Here is a 21,876-nt window from a genome sequence, read left to right on the forward strand (position 1 = left end):
TTATCTACATCCCTGTTGTTAAAGCATAGAGTTGCCAGAACCACTATTAATTTATGCATCTGCTTTCCCCCCTCACTTTGTCTCAAGATTAATTCATTCAGTATAAAAATATCTTCTAGATTTGTTCTTGTTTGAACTGTTTTAGTTGTTATATAGCATCATTTTTTACTCTTCTCTGTTATGAGTTATATAGAAGCAAGATGATCATAAAAGCATGTATCCAATGAGCTAGACTATTTTTCACATATCACCTATATAGGTCCTTCATCCTTTTCTCATCCGAATATCATTTGGCCTTTTATCTTCCAAGGCACAGACCACGTGTTTAGAAAATGCCCAAAATCTTCTTTGTCTGCCGCTACTACAAAGTATTCATCTTATATATCAACTAGGACATCATAAAAGCAAATTACATTTCCAAAAACATGCATTTCTGCCTTTAGAAAAGTTTTACTAAGCCTTATCTCCCCTAAAGACTAGAGAGCAGGTTTCCCTGTGCAAGAGCTTCCTGTATTTAAATTTACATGATGCAAATTTCCTTTATCTACTGAGGAAATCAATTATTTCCATGGTTTCTGGGCTTTCTGAACTAACACACTCCTGCCAGCTTACAGCATATAGACCACAAAGCAGTTGTGCTATTAGACTTTTCATTGAAAAATGCAATACAAGTTATGGTCTTCTGCAGGTCAGCTGTGAACTGCTTAGCATGTGGTGTGTTGACGACAGAGTAGGACTCACTTAACTACCTTACACATCGAATACATGTTAGACATTAAATACATTGAGTATTCATGAATCCAAGAGTCATATTATTTCAGAACGAAGCAAGATCTTTGTAAAGCACATGGAAAAGCAAGGAAATCTTTGCTTAAATAAACAAGTTTATATGCTTCTAAAGTTTGGCAACTTTAGAAACAACCACATTCTGACAGTATTGGTTGCTGGAAGACAGAAGTAGAAAACTCAGTAGGACACACCCCATAAGGAAATCTCCATGCTGGCTGAGTCCCAAGAAAATGAAAGAAAAGAAAGATGTTTCAGTTCCTGCATCCCCAGTACAGAAGCCCTCCCTGTTTCCTCCTTCACCTTATGTTTTCTTGCCTGCTGCCTCTTCCTTTCCTCTTTCTTTCCCACTTCAATTTTTCCTGTTTTCTCTCTGTTACCAAACTGTGATTTTTATCAGGAACCCATTTCCAGATGTTGTGATTTTTCTGATTACAAAGAGCCCTATCCCATCCCTTCCTTTCTTTTCACCTCACACCTCCAGAAACACCCATGGCTATTCCTCTCCTTTCCTGAGCCTATGAAGGGACAAATGGCTGCTGGGTAGAATGCGTCTTGTAATGCATTTCAAAGATCAGAAATCTATATTAAAACAAGTAGACACTCTCAAAATCATACAGTGCCATTGTGCAAAATAGCTATTTGATGTGGGGTGGCACTCTAGCTCTGCTGGGACTCAGAATTAGTACACACATAAGCTACAAAAGGCTTTGCTTGTGCACTTGGACTATACACATCTTGCTGGAGTTGTGTGTGCAGAGAGTGGTACAGGAGCTGTGACAATGCTAATCACACCAAGCCAATGTTGCATAGGATCTGGGAAGAAAAGGCCAGAGGAAAATATTAACTTCTCTCTTTTCATCTTTACACAAATAATGGCTTCAGAAATTATTAGAGGGGCTTAGTCTAACTGGCCCCTGGTGACAAGGCGCTGCCAGAGGGTTGGTGCAGCAGGCAGCTGCTCCTGCGCTCAGAGCACAGAGGAGCAGGGCCAGAGTGGGGCTGGAAATCCTGCTCCAGCACTCACTGCAATTGTTTGTGATAAAGATGGGATTTTAGCAGCTGCCAGGGGAAAAATGCAATTTTAGGGGGGATGGTGTAAACTGCTAATAATCCCTGATTTAACTCCCACAAGACAACCAAATGAGTGTGAGCTTCCTGCCACTAAGCAGCTCTTCACTGGAGGGAGAGCTACTGTAAAAATCCTTTATGCAGAAAAGCTCATGACACCTCATTATAGTTTTATTTGTGCTCCACTCCCATTGAGCCTTGCTGAAGACACTGCCTTTCTGGTGTCATTACAAGAATATCAAGGCACCCAATGCAGGACTGCAGTCAGTTTTAGGAGTCTCTCCAAGCACACACCTCTATGCACTGACCCACCAGCCAAGGTGGGTCAAGGTTATTCCATAGAGATCACATCCAAATCTCAGAGACAAAAAGAGCAAGACACGAGGGCCTCTTTTAGACTGAAATTTCTCTGTTGAGACTTCTGAAAAGCAAGGATGAATTTGAAGATAAGAGAGCAATGAATAAATAAATTATGGAGGCTCCCAACAGACAGGCTCTCTGTGAGTTATGAGACATCTGCAGGGAAATAATGCCTCCTCTCATTTCCTTCCACTCAAGTCCATTTAACACGCTGCTGCTAAAGCTATCTACCTTGGCAGCTATTCTGTTACCCATTAAGAGTCCTTGATCTATTCATTCCCCTAAAAAAAAAGAGTTGGTTATTATTTTTTATATTGCAGCATTCCATGTCCTTAATGCGTCCGTCCAGAAAAACATTTAAAGAGAAAATACAAAAGGAACAAAAGGAGGAAAAATAGTAGGCACATACTAAAACCTGTTACAATAAATATATGCAAAAGAAAAATATCTGTAGCATTTCATAAACCATAATCTTTTCACATGAGATGTTGAAATGCAAAAGACCTGCACGTATGGGAAACTGTGAGAGACCTTAATAAAAAGGAAAACTAAATCAGATTTAAAAGAACAAATGTATTCCTAAATAACAAATGCAGTAACTGCTAAAAGGCACATTTTGTCTGAAAGAGATAAAGTAACTCACTAAAATATCCTTGTCTTGTATGAATGAAATTAATGAAATTAGTTACATTTATGAAATGAATTGAACTGAAATGAACTGAAATAAATTTCAACTCCAGTTGATTTTCTACTTTGAATATTTTGGAAGTATTTTATCTCAGTTTAAAATGAGTTTTACTATAGTTAGCTTCACCAGAAACACGTATTACGTCAACAGGAAATGAAAAAATAATTTAAAAAAAAACCAAAATTTAAGCATTCAAATTCATTATCTTTTCCATTAAATGCTTTGATTTAAAGAAATCAACATTTTCACACAAAATCATGTGTGCTCTACTCCTTGCATTTTTGGATTAATTCAAAATTTGAACTGAATAAGAATTTTCTGCTCACTTCAATGGACTTAAGAATTTCTCACTCAATCATTAATCAAGAAATTAATAAGCTAGTATATTTAGATCTTTAAGGAACAAAGACATACATAAGGTTATAACAATGTGAGCTGAGGTACCTAGGAATTAAAATAATACTCTGTAATAACTGGAATGTTTTAATTTACTAAGATGTGTGTAAAAAGTCTGAAACTCACCACATGCTAGGATTCAATTCTTGCTGATGGTAAGAGTCAAAGTCATCTCGTAGGATGATGCTGTCACTGTGCATTTCAGCTAGAACAAAAGAAAGTGTCATATGAAAAAATTCAGTGTAATCACCTCTTGTTTTCCAGTTCTGACAAATACATGCTTAATGTTTTAACATCTGTTGTTTCTTCTGAAAGTTCAGGAAAAAAAACAACTTCCAAATCCAGAATTTGGAAGCACTGGCACAAGGGGAGATGAGATGTCCTCATGAGAGTACTCTGTTTCTAAAAGTCAGGAGGTCCATTTGGGTAACTCATAAGCAAAAAGCCATGAGTTCATTGGGATTTTTCTGCTGCAGTCAGTGGAGGTGGAAGTAAAGGCCGATTCATTCAAGATGCCTAAGCTGTGAGTGAGATTACACAAGTGTTTCCAACCATTAACCTGCAAGCTTCGGATTTCAGCTTTTGCCCTAAGTTCACTGTTTCATTTATAAACATCCAAACCCTGAAACTTGTTCCAGTAGTTGTATTAAACAGACACTTTTTCTACAAATGTTTGCATGAAATAAATTAAGTGACTATCACCTTCTATTCAGACTGAGCAAAAGTGCTGGAATCTCACCTGCAATGACCAACTTACGGCTCAGCTGTTGATGAGGCAAGTTAGTGCTCTGTGGAACTGCCCTGCTGCTGGGTGCACCTTGGAGGTGCACAGGGATAAAACCTTCCCAGTAACCCTTTGCTGGTGTGGCAGCGTTCTCCTACAGTGGAGGTTATTTGTCCTTATTCAAATGGATGCTCTAATGTAGAGCTAGAAAGAAAATCTCTGCAGCGTGATATACTCACACTGCAAAGGCTCAAAGGCAATAAATAAACAACAATAAAAATCACAATGAAAAAGCAACTAATCAGAGTTAGACATAATTCAATTCATTTTATGTGAGTTTCATTTTTATTTGAATTCCCCAGAGCTAGTTTCATGTGACCTTACGGATTGTTTATTATAACAAAGTTAGTGTTTCTGAGTTTTAGTAGTAATGACAAATCACCTACCTAGGTGAGGATGTAATGGAGCTTCTGTTGGAGCTGTGGAGAACAAAGACACACAGTGCATGAATATCTGCTGTGATCAGTGCTTAATTGCAGCATTAAAGATCAGTTTGGCATAAAACAAATTCTAGCAGTATGTTCTACTAAGTTAACTCTTCAGACATTTTAATTATGAAAAATATGACACATTAAGAGTTATACAAATATAATAGGAGCTAAAAATAAATATTCTCTAATTAAAACAAGCACCCAATAATAAATGAAATATATAAATTGCTGTACAGCAAGGTAAGAAAGATTACTTCTAGTCAAGGATTATGAAATATTAGAAACAGCTCAGAGTAAGATTCAGTAATTTAATAATTTACTAGGAGAGTGGAAATTAAGTTGAATAAAAGAAATACAGTCTAGAAGACGCAAAAAAAATCCATACTTTGACCATTTATGCTGCTCAAGACAACATTTTACTAGGCACATTGCTGGAAGGAAAAATCCTACTTTACCTAGTGCAACAAAAAAGGGATTATCTCAGCATACCAGTGAATCAAACACTTATTTTTGAGCACATTTTTGCATGCACTGCTGACCTGATTCCCTGGTAGATTCTTTCATAAAATAGTAAAATAAATTAATGACACACTATATATGGGTATGTGCGTTTGAAATGACTAAACTTGATTGAGTAGTCAATTCCTAACACTTTGAAACAGGAATCTTGGTGTAAAGTTACACAAATGAAAACAGAACATAAATACGTATTTAAACAAAGAATTCAGGAAAGGTAGAACAGAGTGCTAGATACTGCATAGTAGCTACTACATCAACGACTTCACCCAGTTTTAAATCCCAAATATGTTACATGTCATTCAAAGAGTGCATAACAGTGAGCTCATGGGAAGCGGCTGTCTTGTTTGCCTCTCAGTACCTCATAAAAGTGGCTATATTTCTACCTGTGTGTTGTACTTCAGAAAACAGAACACAAGTAAAAGAAAAAAGATGATTCTGAGTTTCTTGTTGAGCACTGACCTAAATCATATCATAGTTCTGATTTCTTTATAATATGGCAAAAAAATTACTGAAATACTATAATTTTTGTCACAATATCTGACCAAGGAGGAATTTAAGAGATGTGTGGATGTGGTGCTTAGGGACATGTTTTAGTAGTGGATTTGCAGTGTCAGGTAATAGCTGGATTTGATGATCTTAAGGATCTTAAAGGCCTCAAAGATTCTGTGATTTTATGATTCTAACACACTGTATTTTTATAGAAGAAAATGATCCACGTAAAGGTGTGAGAAGCAGCCAATTTGTCTTCTGAGAAGAAATGCTAATTATGAGTAGCAGTGGCCCAGGCTTCTCATCACTACTTTATACAAGGTGGAGCAATTGGAACCAACTGCAAGCTAGATCTTGGCACTGCTTCCATGGTAATGCTGGTGGATACTGCCCAGGAAAAGGCAGCATTTGTATCTTGCACTCCCAAACATTGTTCTTCTCCATGGAGGCATGTATATACTTCTTAGAAGACTTTTAGAAACTCTGCATAGAAGAAATGGATTAACTTGGATTAGATGAATTGTTTCCTAGGTAGAACAATGCAGCTGCTCTGTTTCTTTTTTTGCCTGCAGGAAAGGAAATACACTGTGGGATGAGATTTGAAATACTCTTGATGTTGCTAGTGGTTAAGCCTAAAATAAAACCTCTGTCTCTGATGCTCTGTATTAACCCTTTTCATTAGTTCTGGGTCATCACAAGAAGGGATCTGTAAGGACAGGCGTGGCTGAGAGCCGCTGCTGGTGCTCTTCTACGAGAAGAACGGTCACGTCAGGCCAGGTCACGGACAGACTTGTTAGCTGGCTGAGCAAATTTCATTAGCCTGCGAGAGAAACTCAATTGAAAGAGACGTTCCTCTCCAACAAAAGCAATTCAGACCTCAAAATTAAATGAAAGACTAAATTCTCATTCATCTCAGGTTGCTTGGTGTTGCTCTTTGGAAGCTTTCTGCAGAAAGCAGCTGAGCCTCGAGTGCACACTATCACTTCTGAATTTATGCAAAATTATGCAGCCAAAAGGTACAGGCTCAGGACAAACTTGTATTTTTTTATATTTACAAATTTCTTTGCCTTATTTTTTTTAAATTATTTTTTAAATTATAACTAGCCATTTGTACAGCATTTGATTTTTCCTAAAAGGCCTTTTCAATTATATGCATTGTGTATTGCAAAACAAAACTGCTTACCAGTAGGCTGAAATGAAGGAAATTGTGCACATACGTAATATTACTACTAACCACTCATTTAAAAAACTACATGTGCAGTTAATCAAACACTTGGTGTTGGACAAAAGGCTGATCTTACAAATAAAGATTTTATGAGGAGGAGGTTGATTTTGTTCCCCAAGTCTCTATAGGATCTGAGAAGCCCAAGCTTTTTTGCCTCAGGTATTCCTCCATCTAATTTGTAATTCAATTTCTAGAGCTGAATACAACAAAAGACTGTGAAGTTACCACTTAATGAGTGATGATCTTAGACTTTAATCTCCCTAAGAATAGTTCCTGTATTACATTTTACATTTCATTGCAAAACACCACTATGTTTGTCCTCAAGTGTTGTAGTTAAGGTCCTCAAAATATTATAAATGTAGAACATCACAGAAAATTAGAAGTATTTTCTTCTGTCTTTTTTTCATCCATTCATAGAACTACTTGTTTTAAAACAGTGCAGATTATACAGTGGGCCATACAATATGACTGAAATAAAACAGAATTTCCTTGCATAAAATGAGAAAGCTAAAAAACTATTATACAGTGCACAGTAACCAAGAACTGCAAAGATCAAAATTAAAAGAAAAAACTGCAGTACTTCAGACTGAGAGAGGAAAAAAGGCTATTGTAATATACATTTTAAACTATGATTCACTTAGATAGTGATCCATGATTGGGTGGTCTGAAATTTAGAATCAGTATTTGTGTGGCTTAACAGTGTATATTAACTTGAATGAGAATTTGATCCCTTTAAGAAATTTTAAAGTAAAGAAATTTATGATTAGATTTTAAACCAGTACCCAAGGTACATACAGAGCTTTACAAGAGGTGAATTGTACTGGGCAAAGAAAGGAAACTGAGCTCGATAGAGCTCACAGTCTAAGAGGCATGAACAAATACAATACGAGAAAATGTAAGGAAATGTAGGATGCTTGCCTTTTAAGGCGAGGCAATCCTTTTGGTAAGGAAAGCACAGAAAAAAAAGTATACAATACAAAGTGATTCAGAGAAAGAAAGGCCACAGTCAAACTGGAAGCGTGAGAAACTCAAAGTATTGGGGAATTCAAAAGTCAATGGGGTCATTGTGGGGCTCTGTGTCCATAAAATGATGGAGAATGAAGGCATCTTTTGGAGTAAAAGGTTAACATTTTCTGTGGATGAAGTAAGGCTAATGAAAGGTTAACAACAATTAAAATAATACAAAAGTATGTCCTAGTATGGATGAACTAGAGGGGAGGAAAATAAGAAAGAAATTGCAAGGAAGTGTCAGCTCACTCTAGAGGGACTGGTATATATGGAGGGAAACAAGATTCGTTGATGGGCCTGAAAAATCAGAATGAAAATAATGAAATATGATAATGGCTAATGATTAAACAAAATGAATGTTCAACTTGAAAAGAAGAGCTAACATATTAGAAATTAAACATATGTGCCAGTTACATCAGTTTGTACCACTGACACACATATTCTATAGACCTGTGTGGTCAACCTAGTGTACAGAGATAGGTAGGAAATATAGCTTAAGAAGATATTCCAAAAACATTCCTAAAACTCCTTCAAATTAAATACTTCTTTTTTTTTTTTTTTTTAAATTTTGGACTTTATTATTTTCAATATAAAGCTAATTACAGAAACACAAATGTCCCAGAAAAGCATCAAACACCAAATTCAACAATCAGCAGCCATTAGACGTCACTCAGCAATTCATCATAAATGAAAGGTGCAGAAAGATTTATTATATTTTGCAGATTATGAAAAATCGAATCTGCTCATTAGCAGCCAGATGAAGATGAAAAAAAAGCCACAAATATTTTTGTTTAGAATCTTGACAATACTTTCCACTGGTAAGCAAAGTTGCTGTTGAAAGTGAGGCAGAGCATTCCCCTAGAGAGAGTCAGCGTGTTGCCCGAGGGCTGCATTATTCTTTTTGACACATAAGCCAAGGAGCAATATGTCAGCCTTGAACTTCATTCTTCTGTAAAGTACTACTCTGGTCAGGCCGGAGAGCCTGCAATCTGTTTCATATTTGTTTTTCAAAGTGTTCTTCAATCCATATTTACAAGGTACAAAACATGCCTAAAAGATCTTCTGCAAACATTCAGGCAGAAGCTATCAAATCAAAGGGAACCTGGGCCAGTTCTCATCATTTACTTTCACATGGAGACATATCTCAGAGCAGGCAGTGGTTTCTTACGAAAGGAACATCACTCCTACCATTAGTGGTGTTGAATACAAGATTGTATAAAATTCTGGAAATTTTTCTGAAAGGAGTGTTTCTGCACTGGAAGGGAGTAACAATACCCTTCTTCATTTCCATCTTATAAGTTTTATGGTTCTGATTCTCCTCCACTCAAGCAGAACTAAATGACAAGCTGACATTCTATAATATGATTCTATAACATGCTCACAAATCTCACAGCATGGCCTTTATGCCAAAGAACTGTACTACTACCCAAAGGTATATAGAGGACCCAGGACAATGGTCCCTTAGCCCTTCCACACCAGTCAGTGTGATGTGGGTGCCAACTGCCTCCATCCCTGCACCATGAGCTTTCCAACACCATCGCTGTTCTCATACAGAGCTAATGGTTTCCCCTGAGTTCCACAGCGCAGTGCAGCCAGGTCTGATCTTTTGCCAGCTCCATTTTAATTACACTAGTGTTTTTTTAGTGTAAGATTTTTATTCCACACAAGACAAGAATAAATATGAATAAATCTGTACTAGTTTACCTTACCAATCTGTAAGGTTACCTTGTTTTCCACTCATTTTGCTATTAGATGAACAAGTTAAATATATTGTTAAAGATACTATTAACAGTATCATGATGATGATAACTATCATCAGTCATTAACACACTTACTTTTCCTTACCAGTATTTATAACGCATCTACATTTTCTGTCTTGGCTTGTAAATTTTTTTGTTTTCTTGTCTGTTTTTATGTTTCCTTTCCTCTTTAGTATCTTCTTCGAGATTCATATAAACTTTAAAGCACACATCAGTTCTCAAAGATCTCTCTAGCTTCTTAAAATATTTATTGTACACTGAACACACAGCTTTTCAAGTGATTGTGTATTTCCCTGTGGTGTCTTTCCTTACTCCATTTACATTATACATAGGGCTGCTGGTTTGGCATTGCCATTCCTTAACACTACCCTTTATCATCCTCTAATTCACTTCCAAATAAGAAACACACTTCCTCTTCAGTGCACAAATCCCATTAACTCTATTAGGGTTTACTAATGCACATCTAAGGGCAGACAACCACAGCAATCATGATTTCTGAGATTCTGTGCTTGTTTCATGTCTTCATGTATATCCTTTGTACTAGTTATTATGAAGGCTGATATCACCTCTGGTGAATAATTATTATAAAAATGTTCTGTAATAAATCTATAAAGTTTCCCCTTGGTTTTATGTGCCACATTTTTCACTTCAACCTTTCAGTTAAGTAATGCTTAGAGCCAGAAAGAGACTTTAAAACCCCACTTCCGTCAATCTTTCTTGCTGTTTTGCATTTTTATCTTCATTTTTAAATAAAAACACTAATTCTTTCTGAAATAATCCTTTGTTTATATTACTAAAGTTGCTGAGACTGTGATTGTCTGCATGGAATTAAAGTGAGGTTTGCTTCAAAGAAAGCATCTTTTCTTTAAAATGGAAAATCAATTTTAATAGTGTAAGAGTTGTAATAGTTCTCACTGGTAAGAAAGACCAATACAATGCACACTGACTGCTTAGGAAATAAGAAAAGGGCAGAGGGAAGCCTGATGCTGGACAGGACTGGAAGGACAACAGGCAACAGAGTTTTTGACCAGATGAGTCAGGAAAACTGACAGCTGGACAGAAATCTGTCCAAAGCTCTGAGAAGCTGGCATGCTGGAATTTCAAAGGAATTAACTTATTCATGGCTGCCATAGGCTGTAGGCTGCTTATAAAACTGCACCTTGGGATGATCCTTGATTAAGACAAACCTGATGGTAGTGGAGTTACCACCATATTTTCAAATATTTTGGAGAATACAAATCCACAGTTATTTAGTACTCTTTGTACAAAGTAAAGAAAATTGGTGGGAACATTATGGAAAAAAAAACAACACAGAAGTTGTTGAGGATTTGGGAGATGAAAACACGAAGGAAGGGGAAGCTGGAGGCCTCTTGAGGGATATGGTGCTGGACATGATTCTCTGTGTTTGTGTGGTGGAGAAGGCAAAGGCACAGCCACAGTGAAGGCCAGGTTTGGCACAGCTCATCGTCTTCTATACCCTGCACACAGCCAATAAACAAATCCCATTTTCTCTTTATGCTGTGGAGTCCCTGTGTGCTCTGAGACAGCATATACTATCATCAGGAGTTACTGTTCTAATCCACACAAGTATTGTCAAATTGTTGATTTAAGGTTGAGTTATGCTCCGAAATTGGAGAAGTGTAAAACAGCAGAGGGAAAGAATTACAGCGTACACTGCCAGCTCTGCTAGCAAAGACTCCTTGTATAGCATCTCAGAAACAAGGGCTGTCAAAACCTGTACTGATTGATTTTTACTCACTACTCTCTGCTTATCAAGGTATTTTCTTCTGCCAGGGGGAATCCTGTTGCTTTGCCCATATTCTCCTTGACTACACTGCCAGCTCTGATACTGGTGGTCATATGTTTCCTTTTGTCTTGCTTGCCTATAGCTTTCATTGTGCTGCCAGCACTCTGGCTCCTTCTCACTTTTCCCTCAATATTTCTTGTACTTACGTGTCCTTTCCTTTCCTGTTCTGACCACTGCAGGCCCTGCCTTTGGCACTGGGCTCATTATGCAGCAACAATAGAGAAATTCACCTCCATATGAGACTTCTTACAATTTTATGCTAATAACTATATAGATTTTTTCACTCTCATGTCTATTCAGCAAGTAGCCCGTGTGAGATATCCTCACCATTCTCCTTAACACATCCCAAATGGCATTCCTGACAGTACTCCTATTCTCAAATCTCCTTATACCAGCCACCAAAACATGACACCTGTACAATTTATCTCCTGTTCTGAATACCAGACTTTTTTGTAATTTCACCAGAGATTTTTCCTTCCACACAGTAAAACACTGATACCTGCTGTGTCCAATCACCTTCCATCCACATCATTATCACACTTCCTTCTGATTGCCAACACCTGTGTCACACTGCTCTAATTTATTCAAAACGTATTTAATTCTAACTTCTGAGCTTGTTAGCTGGTATCTTCAGTCACTTCTCTGAATTCCCCTATTTCCTACTGAAATATTAAAATACTGAAAACTCACATACTGGAACTGAAAACTGAAATGTTTTGCCCTCACTGTCACAGAGGTACAATTCATACTTTACTCACACCTCAATAAATCCTTCTCAATAATGTCCAACAACTTCTGGCTACAAAACTATGGCACAGATATTCCCAAGCTCATATGAAAAAGAAATACTAAGTAGGCCCAAAAGTATGTATTTTAATTTTTCTCGTTTGTTTCAATGACAACAAATTTGTAATATTGAAATGTTTATTTTAGACTGATTTGGCCTACGTCTCTCTTCATCTGGAAATATCACTGAAATTTTGCAGAGAAAACTGGATCACAGAAATCACACAGCACAGATATTCCTTTCTCTCCTATCCATGGAGAGTATGGAAGTAGTTACCAGAAGTGATGGATACCTTCTGTACTTCCCATTGCTTTAATGAAGCACATTCAAAGCCATGCATCGCTGGTAGGCAACAGCTCTCAACAGGACACTTATTTTGAGGTTATTCATCAAAAGCCTATATATGATAAGCTGTGCAATTAGATTTTCAAATAGATTTTCAGTGTAAGTCAAACATTTTGTTTTGCTATAAAAATGATCAAAAGTTGTTGGTGAAGGGCAAAAATATGATGGCCTACTTTCACAAAAAGGGAAGGAAGGTTCTTCGCAAAGCTGCTCGTGAGCAGGATGGTAAATGAAGCTTTTGCTGTAGGCATGCTGCATTCTTTTCTTGTTAATGCAGCTATAGTTAAAACTCAGCTTGTGGTGCTGACAGTAAACCAAAGACAGTTGTTATAGGCTGAATTTAGTGGTATAAAGCAATAAGATGTACTTCAACTTCTGGTTATTCTTCAATGTCCAGACAGGTCAGAATTCTGGGTTTCCCAGATCAATAATCAGAGATGTGGAACCACAGAAAGAGTTGGTTTTGAGAATACAGGGAAGGTCTTGGCTATAATTTTCTCAAATTCCTTTTGTGATGAGTAACACTGGCATGCAAGTACAATGGAAAACCACATTTACCACATATTTTTAAAATAATGGCTGCTCTTACCTCCCTGCTCACACAGCTGTTGTGCTAAGGCATCCTTGAATATAACTTGGCCCCTATGAGTAGCTGTAGCCCTGTGGACATAAAAAAAGACAACAATAAATAATGTAGCATACTCATCTATATATGCATATGCATGAGTAATTAAATCAGAAGTCCGATTCTACTTTCTGCCCGTGCTCTTCTTTCTTCACTCCTTGTTTTTAAACTTGTAGAACAATTCACAGGATTTTTTCCGTATGTAGCAAAAGAAAAATTCCTAAATCAAAATGGCTATGTTCATAATTTAAAGCACTCACACAGGCATTCAGTGAGAGACATGAGTAAGAGCAGGCATATCACAGAACTTGGCTTATCGCTTTGCCTGAGAAAGTATCTGCCTCAGAGCAGAAAAGAAGAAATGTTTGCAAAGTTGCAGCCCTTGAAAATTAAAATTCACATGATCCAGTGAGCTGTAGCAATATTGTTAGAGTTACAGTTACAGTTAGTACTGTTAGATGCTGGATGGAAAGGCAGAGATTGAACGGTTCCCAGAAATCCTTTCTGAAAACAAGGAAAACTTGTCCAAATAAGGAGAATCTGCACTGTTCATCCTCTGACTGTTCACTTTCTGAACAACACACCACCTTCTTGGTCTCTGCTTGTCCCATTCTTTCTATCTTCATCTCTGAGGAAGTGATACACCTGCAGTTGCACAGAGAGTTTCTGTACTTGAGGTCTTATCAGTTTTGTTAATTTCCAATTAACAATTCACAGCTAACAGGCCAGTTAATGTACTGTGAAGAAAAATGCATAATTTTGTTTTCTTCTAATCAGCTAGAAATCCAATGCAATTTGATTTGTTCTTCTCTTACAGTGCTATGCTAACAGTACTAGTTATTTGTTATTTCCAATTGCTTAATTCATCTCTCATTCCTAACTGTGATGTTACAACTTCATTACAACTTGCTGATTTCAAAACATTTCAGCATTCATCAGTATTGACTCTGATTTCCAGTTTCTTGCAGCCAAAGTCCTTTCAATACACACTCTTCATACATGTTCTTCACCCTTTCCAACTCAGTAATTGAAATAATTAACAGATTATTCCTTGAAACAGTCTCAGCCAACAGTAAGATACTGAAAGCAACTTTATGAGAATGATTTTTCAGGCAACTGTGCCACCTCTAATGGATCACACCTGGCTTGCTTATGAAACTGTCAGGAAAGAGCATAATGTCTTGGTCTGTAGAGGAAACTCAACATATATAGTTTTTTCCTCAGCTATTGTGCCAGCTACACTGACAGGGTAGAGCAATAAAATACATCTAATATTACGTTTTTCAAATACAGTGGATCCTCAAGGTAAAACCCATCTGCAAGCTACCAAACAGAAGTAAATGAAAACTCCATTGGGATCTAATTTGTATCTTGCTCAATTAGGAAAATTCTATTTCCCTGTACTCCTATGTCCAGAAAAGTAATATTATGGCCACTTGATGCTTTTAGGGCACTCAGGCTACTCCCTTCTCTGTACATGTTGTTTTTTCTGCAGCTTGGACTTTTCAGAGGCATAGGAGAATCTGGAGAGAAGCCTCACCAGGTAGTGATATTATTTTGGGCACAGAGCTGGGATCATGTTCCTAGTATAAAGTTTTGGTCCCTACCATGCTCATAATGGAACTATTTTAGGATTTCAAACACAGAGTCAGAAGCCAGTATAGTCTAAATCTTGTTGTGCCCATTATCCCCTGCTTGATAGCTGACAGAAGCCAATTATTGCTGCTCTATAGCAGCAGCAATCCGTGCCCAGCGTCAGCAATGCTCTTCAGGATAGGCACCACTTCCTGCAGCACACACTCACGGTAGCTCCACTTTTGCAATGGGATATGTGTGAGTTCTGCACCAGAGCCAGAGCAGCTTCAGAGAATTATGAAGGGCATTGCTTCTGTCTTTTTTCCAGCACTAACTACTTGCTTTTCTCTCTATTTATGCATTACACATGGAGCAAATGCCAGTAATGTGGTGCAATTATTCAGCAACTAAAATACTTTCAGAATGGAGTGCAAGATGTACCTTTCCTGCATTGAATTGCCTTTGTTGATGATTATAAAATCATAAAATCATTTGAAGGGAACGTTAAAGGTCATCTAGACCAACTCCCCTGCAATGAACAAGTACACCTACAGCTAGAAGAGGTTGCTCAGAGCCTGGTCCAGCCTGGTCTTAGATGTATCCAGGGATGGGGCATCCACCACGTCTCTGGGCAACCTGTGCCTGTGCCTCACCACCCTTACTGTAAAAACTGTTTCCTTACATCAGTCTAAATCTGTTAGTTTGAAGCAATTTCCCCTTTCCTATCACAGCCAAACATTCTAAAGAGCCTGTCCCTTTCTTTCTTACAGTCCCCCCCCAATCATTAGATACGGAAAGGCTGTGTTGAGGTCTTCCCCAAGCCTTCTCTTATCCAGGCTGAACTGCCCCAGTTCTCTCAGACTGTCCTCGTAGGAGAGATGTTTCATCCCTTGGATCATTTTCGTGATCCTCCTCCGGAAGTGCTCCAATGGATCCATATCTCTCCTGTACAAAGGACTTCACATGTGGACACTCTCCAAGTGAGGTCTCACCAGCACAAGGTAGACCAGAGTAGACCTAGTTCCTCCCTGATGTGTAGCTTAACAGAAAGAGATCATGAATTTGGATATTTATCTTTAAAAAATGTGTAATGTACCCAAAACCATATTGGTCCCTAGACTGACTCTCAGGTCTAAAGCTACATAAGGTTTATGGGAATTATAATAAAAATAACATTGGCAACATCTAAAACAGCTTTAGCAGAGAAAGAAATTTATTTCAATAATTAATTACAGGGGTTTGTTTTCTTGTTATACATGCCTATAACTGATTTCTGTACTGTTTTTCAAAAGTTTCTGTACAGTCTTCAGTGTAGTTAAATATCACTTAGACGAAAGCACTTGCTAAATATTAATTGATTTTACTCCAAACCACCTGTAATCCTGCTGTCACTCTATGGTAACTACTTCCAACATATGGCCAATTGACCAACCAAGCACAGCCGAAAGGCAGCATGCACAGTCCTTGTGCCCCAAGGCAACTCCTTGCTATGAACCAGTCTTTCCCAAGGGGTGAATAATAAAAGAGAAATGGATGGGAAAAGGATCATCCTGACATGGTAAGTGAGTGCTTTGAAAGAAAAACAACTTAGAGGTAATAAGATTCCTCTATACATTAACTTCACACCTCCATTAGCCTAGATGAATCTGTCTGCTTGGGGCTATGTAAGAGAGAAGGGAAAATGTGTTTTTAACAGTAGCCAGAGAAGATAAACTGCTGAGAGAGGACAAAAGGACTCTGAGCAGAGGAATGCTCTATCTGGCTCAGAGGCTTGCTATCATTTCAAGACATCACCAACTCCATGCTTTGTCTCTAGGAATTCTGTAATAAACTTCACTTCCTCAAGGTAAAAACAGGTGGTAACAAAGACTTTCAGACTGTCACCAAAAAGGAGAAAAGAAACATGATCTTCCGAATCCACACTTGAATTATATGTAGTCTATGTCTACCTGTGAAGGAGGATGAGGAGGACCACCATACTAACAAGTTTGAAATCTCTATTCATATGCAATACTGCCAGCTCCCATGTGCTCAGCCTAAGTGACATGATTTTGTCCCCTGAGCAATTATAGAAATTGTTCAAGCCCTCAGACAGTTTGGGAGAAACAAGTCTAGAGATGTTCGCATCCACTTCCATTTTCCCTCTGCTCTTACAGGGACTGGCAGCATCATTCCCTCAGAGGGGAAAGTACCAGCAGAGAGGTCTTCAGGAGGCAACTGGGAATGTAGATTTCCTGCAGTAAACTACCCCATTTCATGACAGACAATTCAGACAGGTTTTCAACAGGATTCTGGAAAACAAGCTTATAGAATCGTAGAATCACAGAATGGTTTGGGTTGGAAAGGACCTTAAAACTAATCTAGCTCCAATCCCATGCCACAGGCAGGATTTTCAACCAACAGATCAAGCTGCCCAGGGCCCCTGAATGCCTTCAAGGATTGAGCACTTCAGCTTCCATTTGACATAAAAACACACTAGTTAAAGAACAGGAGTTAGATGTGCGCATTTGTGCACTCTAAAACCACGGTTTTGACTCTGCCTTCCCCCTCCCTCCCCCCCACCCTTTTACCAACTGTTTCTTCCCCGAGGTACAAAAAAAGTCAGCTGTGCTGGCCATATTCAGTGGGAACTGCCAGGGAGATCTGGCAAGTAAGATGCAATTATTTATGTCAACATTAGTGCAAGAGGCTGGAATTAGCATGCTTGCTCTAAAAGCCTGTATCAGAAGTGAAAAAGCTTCAGAGGGGAAGGATTAAAATGGCCAGCAGAAGGCAGTGTATGCTAGAAGCAAAAGAACAACCAACCCAGCCAGGGTAGCTGTACTGGCCTGAAGTCTGTGGGCCACAGTCATAGAATCCTGGACTCACAGGATATTCTGAATTGGAAGGAAGCCTTAAGTATCATTGAGTCTAGCTCCTGGCTCCACACAGGAACACCCAGAATTCAAACCCTATGTCTGAGAACATTGTCCAAACATTCCTTGAACTCTGGCAACTCGGGGCCGTGCCCACCGCCCTCTGGTGCAGACCCTTTCCCTAACCCCTTTTCCGCCCCTCCCCTGTCACAGCTCCATGCCGTTCCCTCGGGCCCTGTCGAGCTCAGTGCTGCCCCTCCGCTCCCTGTGAGGAGGTGCAGCCGCCATGAGCCTTCCCCTCAGCTCCTCTTATCTGGGCCCAGCAGACCTCAGCCTTTCCTTTCTTCCCATCTAGACCCCTCACCATCTTTTTAGCCCTCCTTTAGACATTCTCTAATAGTTTTACATCCTTTTTCTACTGTGGTGCCCAAAACATACAGAACAAGAGGAACAAAGACCTCTTCTGTTATCTCCTGCCTCTGAATTTACCTCCAGGGATGGCCCATATGGCAAAGGCACTGGGAATCCAATACAAGGGCAGAATGAGCATATTTGTGGAGATTTTGAAAATAACAACAAAGTCAGAAAGTTTTCTGTCCAAGAGAAGAAAATGCAGAAGGAAGGTCAAAAGTCTTCTCAGAAAAATCCAGTAAACAATAAGGAAATAAAGTCTCCTTTTCATAGAATCATAGAATCATTAAGGGTGGAAATGACACTATGATCATCTAGTCCAACTGTCAACATATCAATTTTTTGGATGTCTTTGGTGTTAAGGCAGCATTTGTGCATGTGTGTCCATATCAATCAACATTAGCTGAGACTGCTCTGCTATTAATGAAACATTAAAGTGTGGATAAGGCTGGTGGAAACCTCCACTTGTTGGGACAAACCAACATGTGCAGCATGGGCTGATTCCCCCTCCCACACACCATCTGTGCACTCTAAGGGGCTCACTGAACTCTTCTCCTGTTGCCAGCCCCAGCCTGCATGCAGACAGTCCTGCAGGACATTTCTCTCAGCGCACCCCATGCAAAATGTGCATTTTTAAACCTACAACTTCAACCACACTCCAGATGAGGCACTTTCAAAATGTGCAGTGGTCCATGCTCCCTTCTGTATGTTGGCCTGATGTGTGCATTACATTTCCAACTGTGTACATGGTTCAGTGCACACCTACAAGACATATAGAGAACAGGGATCCAAGATCTATCCCTAAGCATCTTCTGCACATATTTTGTAATGTGCCTACCACCTAAACATGCAAAATTCCCTCCTGTTTCAGTCAAATATATTAGTTGAAATAATGATATAATGTGCCATTCATTTTTGCCATCTTATTTTTTCTCAAAAGTACTGATTAATTTTTCATGTTCAGTCTCTTCTAGTGTAGTTGGAAGAGCTGAGAAAGCCACCCTCCATCTTGAGACATGAGTTTTGAGCCAGCTTGGAAACAATTTCCATTTCTCTAATAAAGGTGAGGTGGGTTTCTTTTTCATTTTTTGGTATTAAAAAAAAAAAAAAGAGAGAGAGAAAATATGAAAATATGATGTTTTCCTGTAGATAAATTTAGAAGAAAATATGAAAGGAATAATATGGCAGTCAAATGATAACATCAGTTGAAGAACAAGCTGATTAGTAGATTTAAGTTCTTATGGTTTAACACTGAAAAACTGTCTACACTGCATGCACTTAAGAAGTGCTGCTCTGATTAAGGGGTTGATTTAAATACATATTTAAGTGCTTTCTTTAACCAAGTTTTTGTACTAGAAAAAAGTCTTCAGGTAGACAAATAAATTAGGTGAACATTTAATTCTAGAGTTGCATTTCCTGAATATTACAGAGACAGTTACGGCTGCAGCACTGGAAGCAGAAGGGTGTGCAGGCAGCCTCAGCTCCAACACATAATTTGTGAGAATTTTCCTTTGTAATACTATAAACACACCACATTTTTGTTTGGCTGCAAGGACTGAGTACAGAATGGATTAACAACAAAACAGTAAATATGCATTATCAAAGAAGAAAATATTAGGAATTACCATTTTCAACTGTATGCAAGCATTTCCATCCTCTTTTCCCCTGTATCTAAAAGAATAAAAAGATGCTTTTTCACTTCTATCTACTTTGATGTGACTAGAATGATTAGAGCCTCTTATTGACTGAAAGCAGATTAGGACAATACTTTCTTCCCAGCTACAGGAAACCCAACATTTTCATTAGTATTTTGCATTGTGTGATTATAAAGGAAAGCAAATTCTATTTTTTTCTACTCTTTAAAAATAGAGGTTTTTGCAGTGGCATCTGCCAAGCAGTCAGTTCATATAAATAATAGAACAAGCATCCATTGTCTGTATATTGACACAGTGCCAACAACTAGGTCTCTGTTTTTCACCTTTTCCCATGTTTGGGAGAGGGTTCTGTCCTTGTCTTAGGCTTTCCAGCCTATTGTGCCTAATTATCTAGTGAAACATTGATTGTATGTATTTTGGGCTGCTAATGTGTTGAGAATTAATAAACACTTAAAATCTATATTTAGCTCTATCCTAATGGACGTATTATATCTTTTTGAGATAAAAAAGTGTTCTCACCAAATTCTGCTTGAATAATCTTCTAAAGTGTATATTTAATCAAAATGTCTTTCAATCGCCTAAATTATCCTTCAAGAACAACAACAACAAAAAAACGACAAGCACCTGTGTGTTTTCCTGTATTACAGAATGAAACTTCACTGTGGATTTGCAAAGTACCCAACATCTCTAAAAGTGTAAATACTTGTTAAGACTAGCTTGGATGGAACCCTGGGCAACCTGATCTGATGACAATCCTGTCCACAGCAGTGAGTTAGAAATAGATGAGCTTAATTGTCCCTTACAACCTAAGACAGTCTGTGATCCTATGAAATATATAGAAGTGCCCAGAGAGGTTGTGGAGTCTCCTTCTCTGGAGATATTCAAAATCCACCTGGGCAGTTTCCTGTGTAACCCACTGTAAGGAACCTGCTTTAGCAGGGGGTTGGACTAAATGATCACCAGAGGCCCCTTCCAACCTTTATAACTCTTCATTGATTCTGTGATTTCACTGTTTGGGTTTGAGCAGCCTGCTGTCTTAGCAGCAACCTGTTTTTGCTGCCTATAGTCCCCAAAAGACACTGCCAGCAGCTGCAGATTAGCTGGACCATATGAAATTCTGGAACCTCAGCCCTGTATTTGCTTTACAACCCACACAGGGAAATCCTCACATAGCCAAATTAACCCCATTTCTTAACAAGCACTCAATTCAGCACTAATTACAGAGATGCAACTGGTGCATCCACAATATGTAAGGCAGATTACAAAGCTAGGAAACTAAGTAAAAGGATGTCCACAGGCTGCAGTGCATGGTTGATGGTACACGACTCTGATTCCTATAGCTTAACTGGACACCGACATGTTCCCCTTATCTTATGTGTCTCTGTACACTTCCCACTGTCCTAAATATTTTCAGAAGACTGAGAAAAGAATGAAGTACACAAACCTTTCACAGATTGGTACAAACCACATAATGGTAGGACCTGCTACAGTCATTACTGAAGAAGAACTGTTCTCTGCATTTTGAAGAGGGAATTTCAGCTCCTATTGCTTCCTACATGAGGGGAATACAACAGATCTCCTGGAATAAAAAAGCAGGGTCACTAATCACACAAAGGACAGTTATTTCTCTTCCTTGGTTTTTCATTTTCAACCAGATTTATGTGGTGGAAGAAAGCACATATCCCGTAAGACCATACCAGCTTACAAACAGAAATAGGCAAGTGAAATACTGCCTTAGGAGAGTAATTAATTCCGTCAGCTATGGAAAAAAATGACAAATTTGTTAAGTATTGCAGAACTCTAGCCAAAAAAAGCAGGTGGAAGGACATCAGGAATATGGCATAAACTGGAGAGACTACAGTGAGGAGGTCTGGCACTGATCATAGGATCTGGGTATACAGGGGAGGGATAGGAAGATGTCCGGAAGGCACTGCAAGAGTGGGCTGAGATATCCTGTGAGAGCACCATGGTGTGGGTGCTGTGGGGACGCACTGCTCAAAGGGGCACAAAACAGGTTTATGGATTCTGCTGCTCATGGCACAGCTTGGTGTTTCTTCAACAAACATGTTTGTTTTAGAGATGCCCATTTTTGTAATGCCACTTCTGAGCCATAGGCAGAATTTTTGATTCCTCCACCTAGGAGCCCGTGTCTGGCCACGCAGACTCATCATCACTCCCAGAGAAGATCATAGGATGATAAGAAATCCAAGTTGGAAGGGACCTCGGGATTTCCCCAGGCCAACCTCCTGCTCAGAGCCATCAGCCACACTAATCATATGCACACAGCCCTGCAGTGGCT

General features: G+C 38.7%; 1 protein-coding gene across 2 annotated transcripts in view; it reads right to left on the reverse strand.

Annotated features, from left to right (window-relative positions):
- Positions 1-21,876, reverse strand: part of RELN (reelin) — a 271,996-nt gene that overhangs the window by 148,585 nt on the left and 101,535 nt on the right. For both annotated transcript variants that reach the window (XM_085216903.1, XM_085216905.1), the window contains exons 4-6: positions 13,046-13,116; positions 4,472-4,504; positions 3,428-3,506 (exon numbers count right to left, since the gene is read on the reverse strand). In XM_085216903.1, coding sequence (XP_085073029.1) covers positions 3,428-3,506; positions 4,472-4,504; positions 13,046-13,116 — 183 coding nt within the window. The remainder of the gene's footprint in view (positions 1-3,427; positions 3,507-4,471; positions 4,505-13,045; positions 13,117-21,876) is intronic.

This window comes from Meleagris gallopavo, chromosome 1 (assembly GCF_905368555.1).
Source record: "Meleagris gallopavo chromosome 1, MGAL_WU_HG_1.1, whole genome shotgun sequence".
Taxonomy (NCBI): Eukaryota; Metazoa; Chordata; class Aves; order Galliformes; family Phasianidae; genus Meleagris; species Meleagris gallopavo.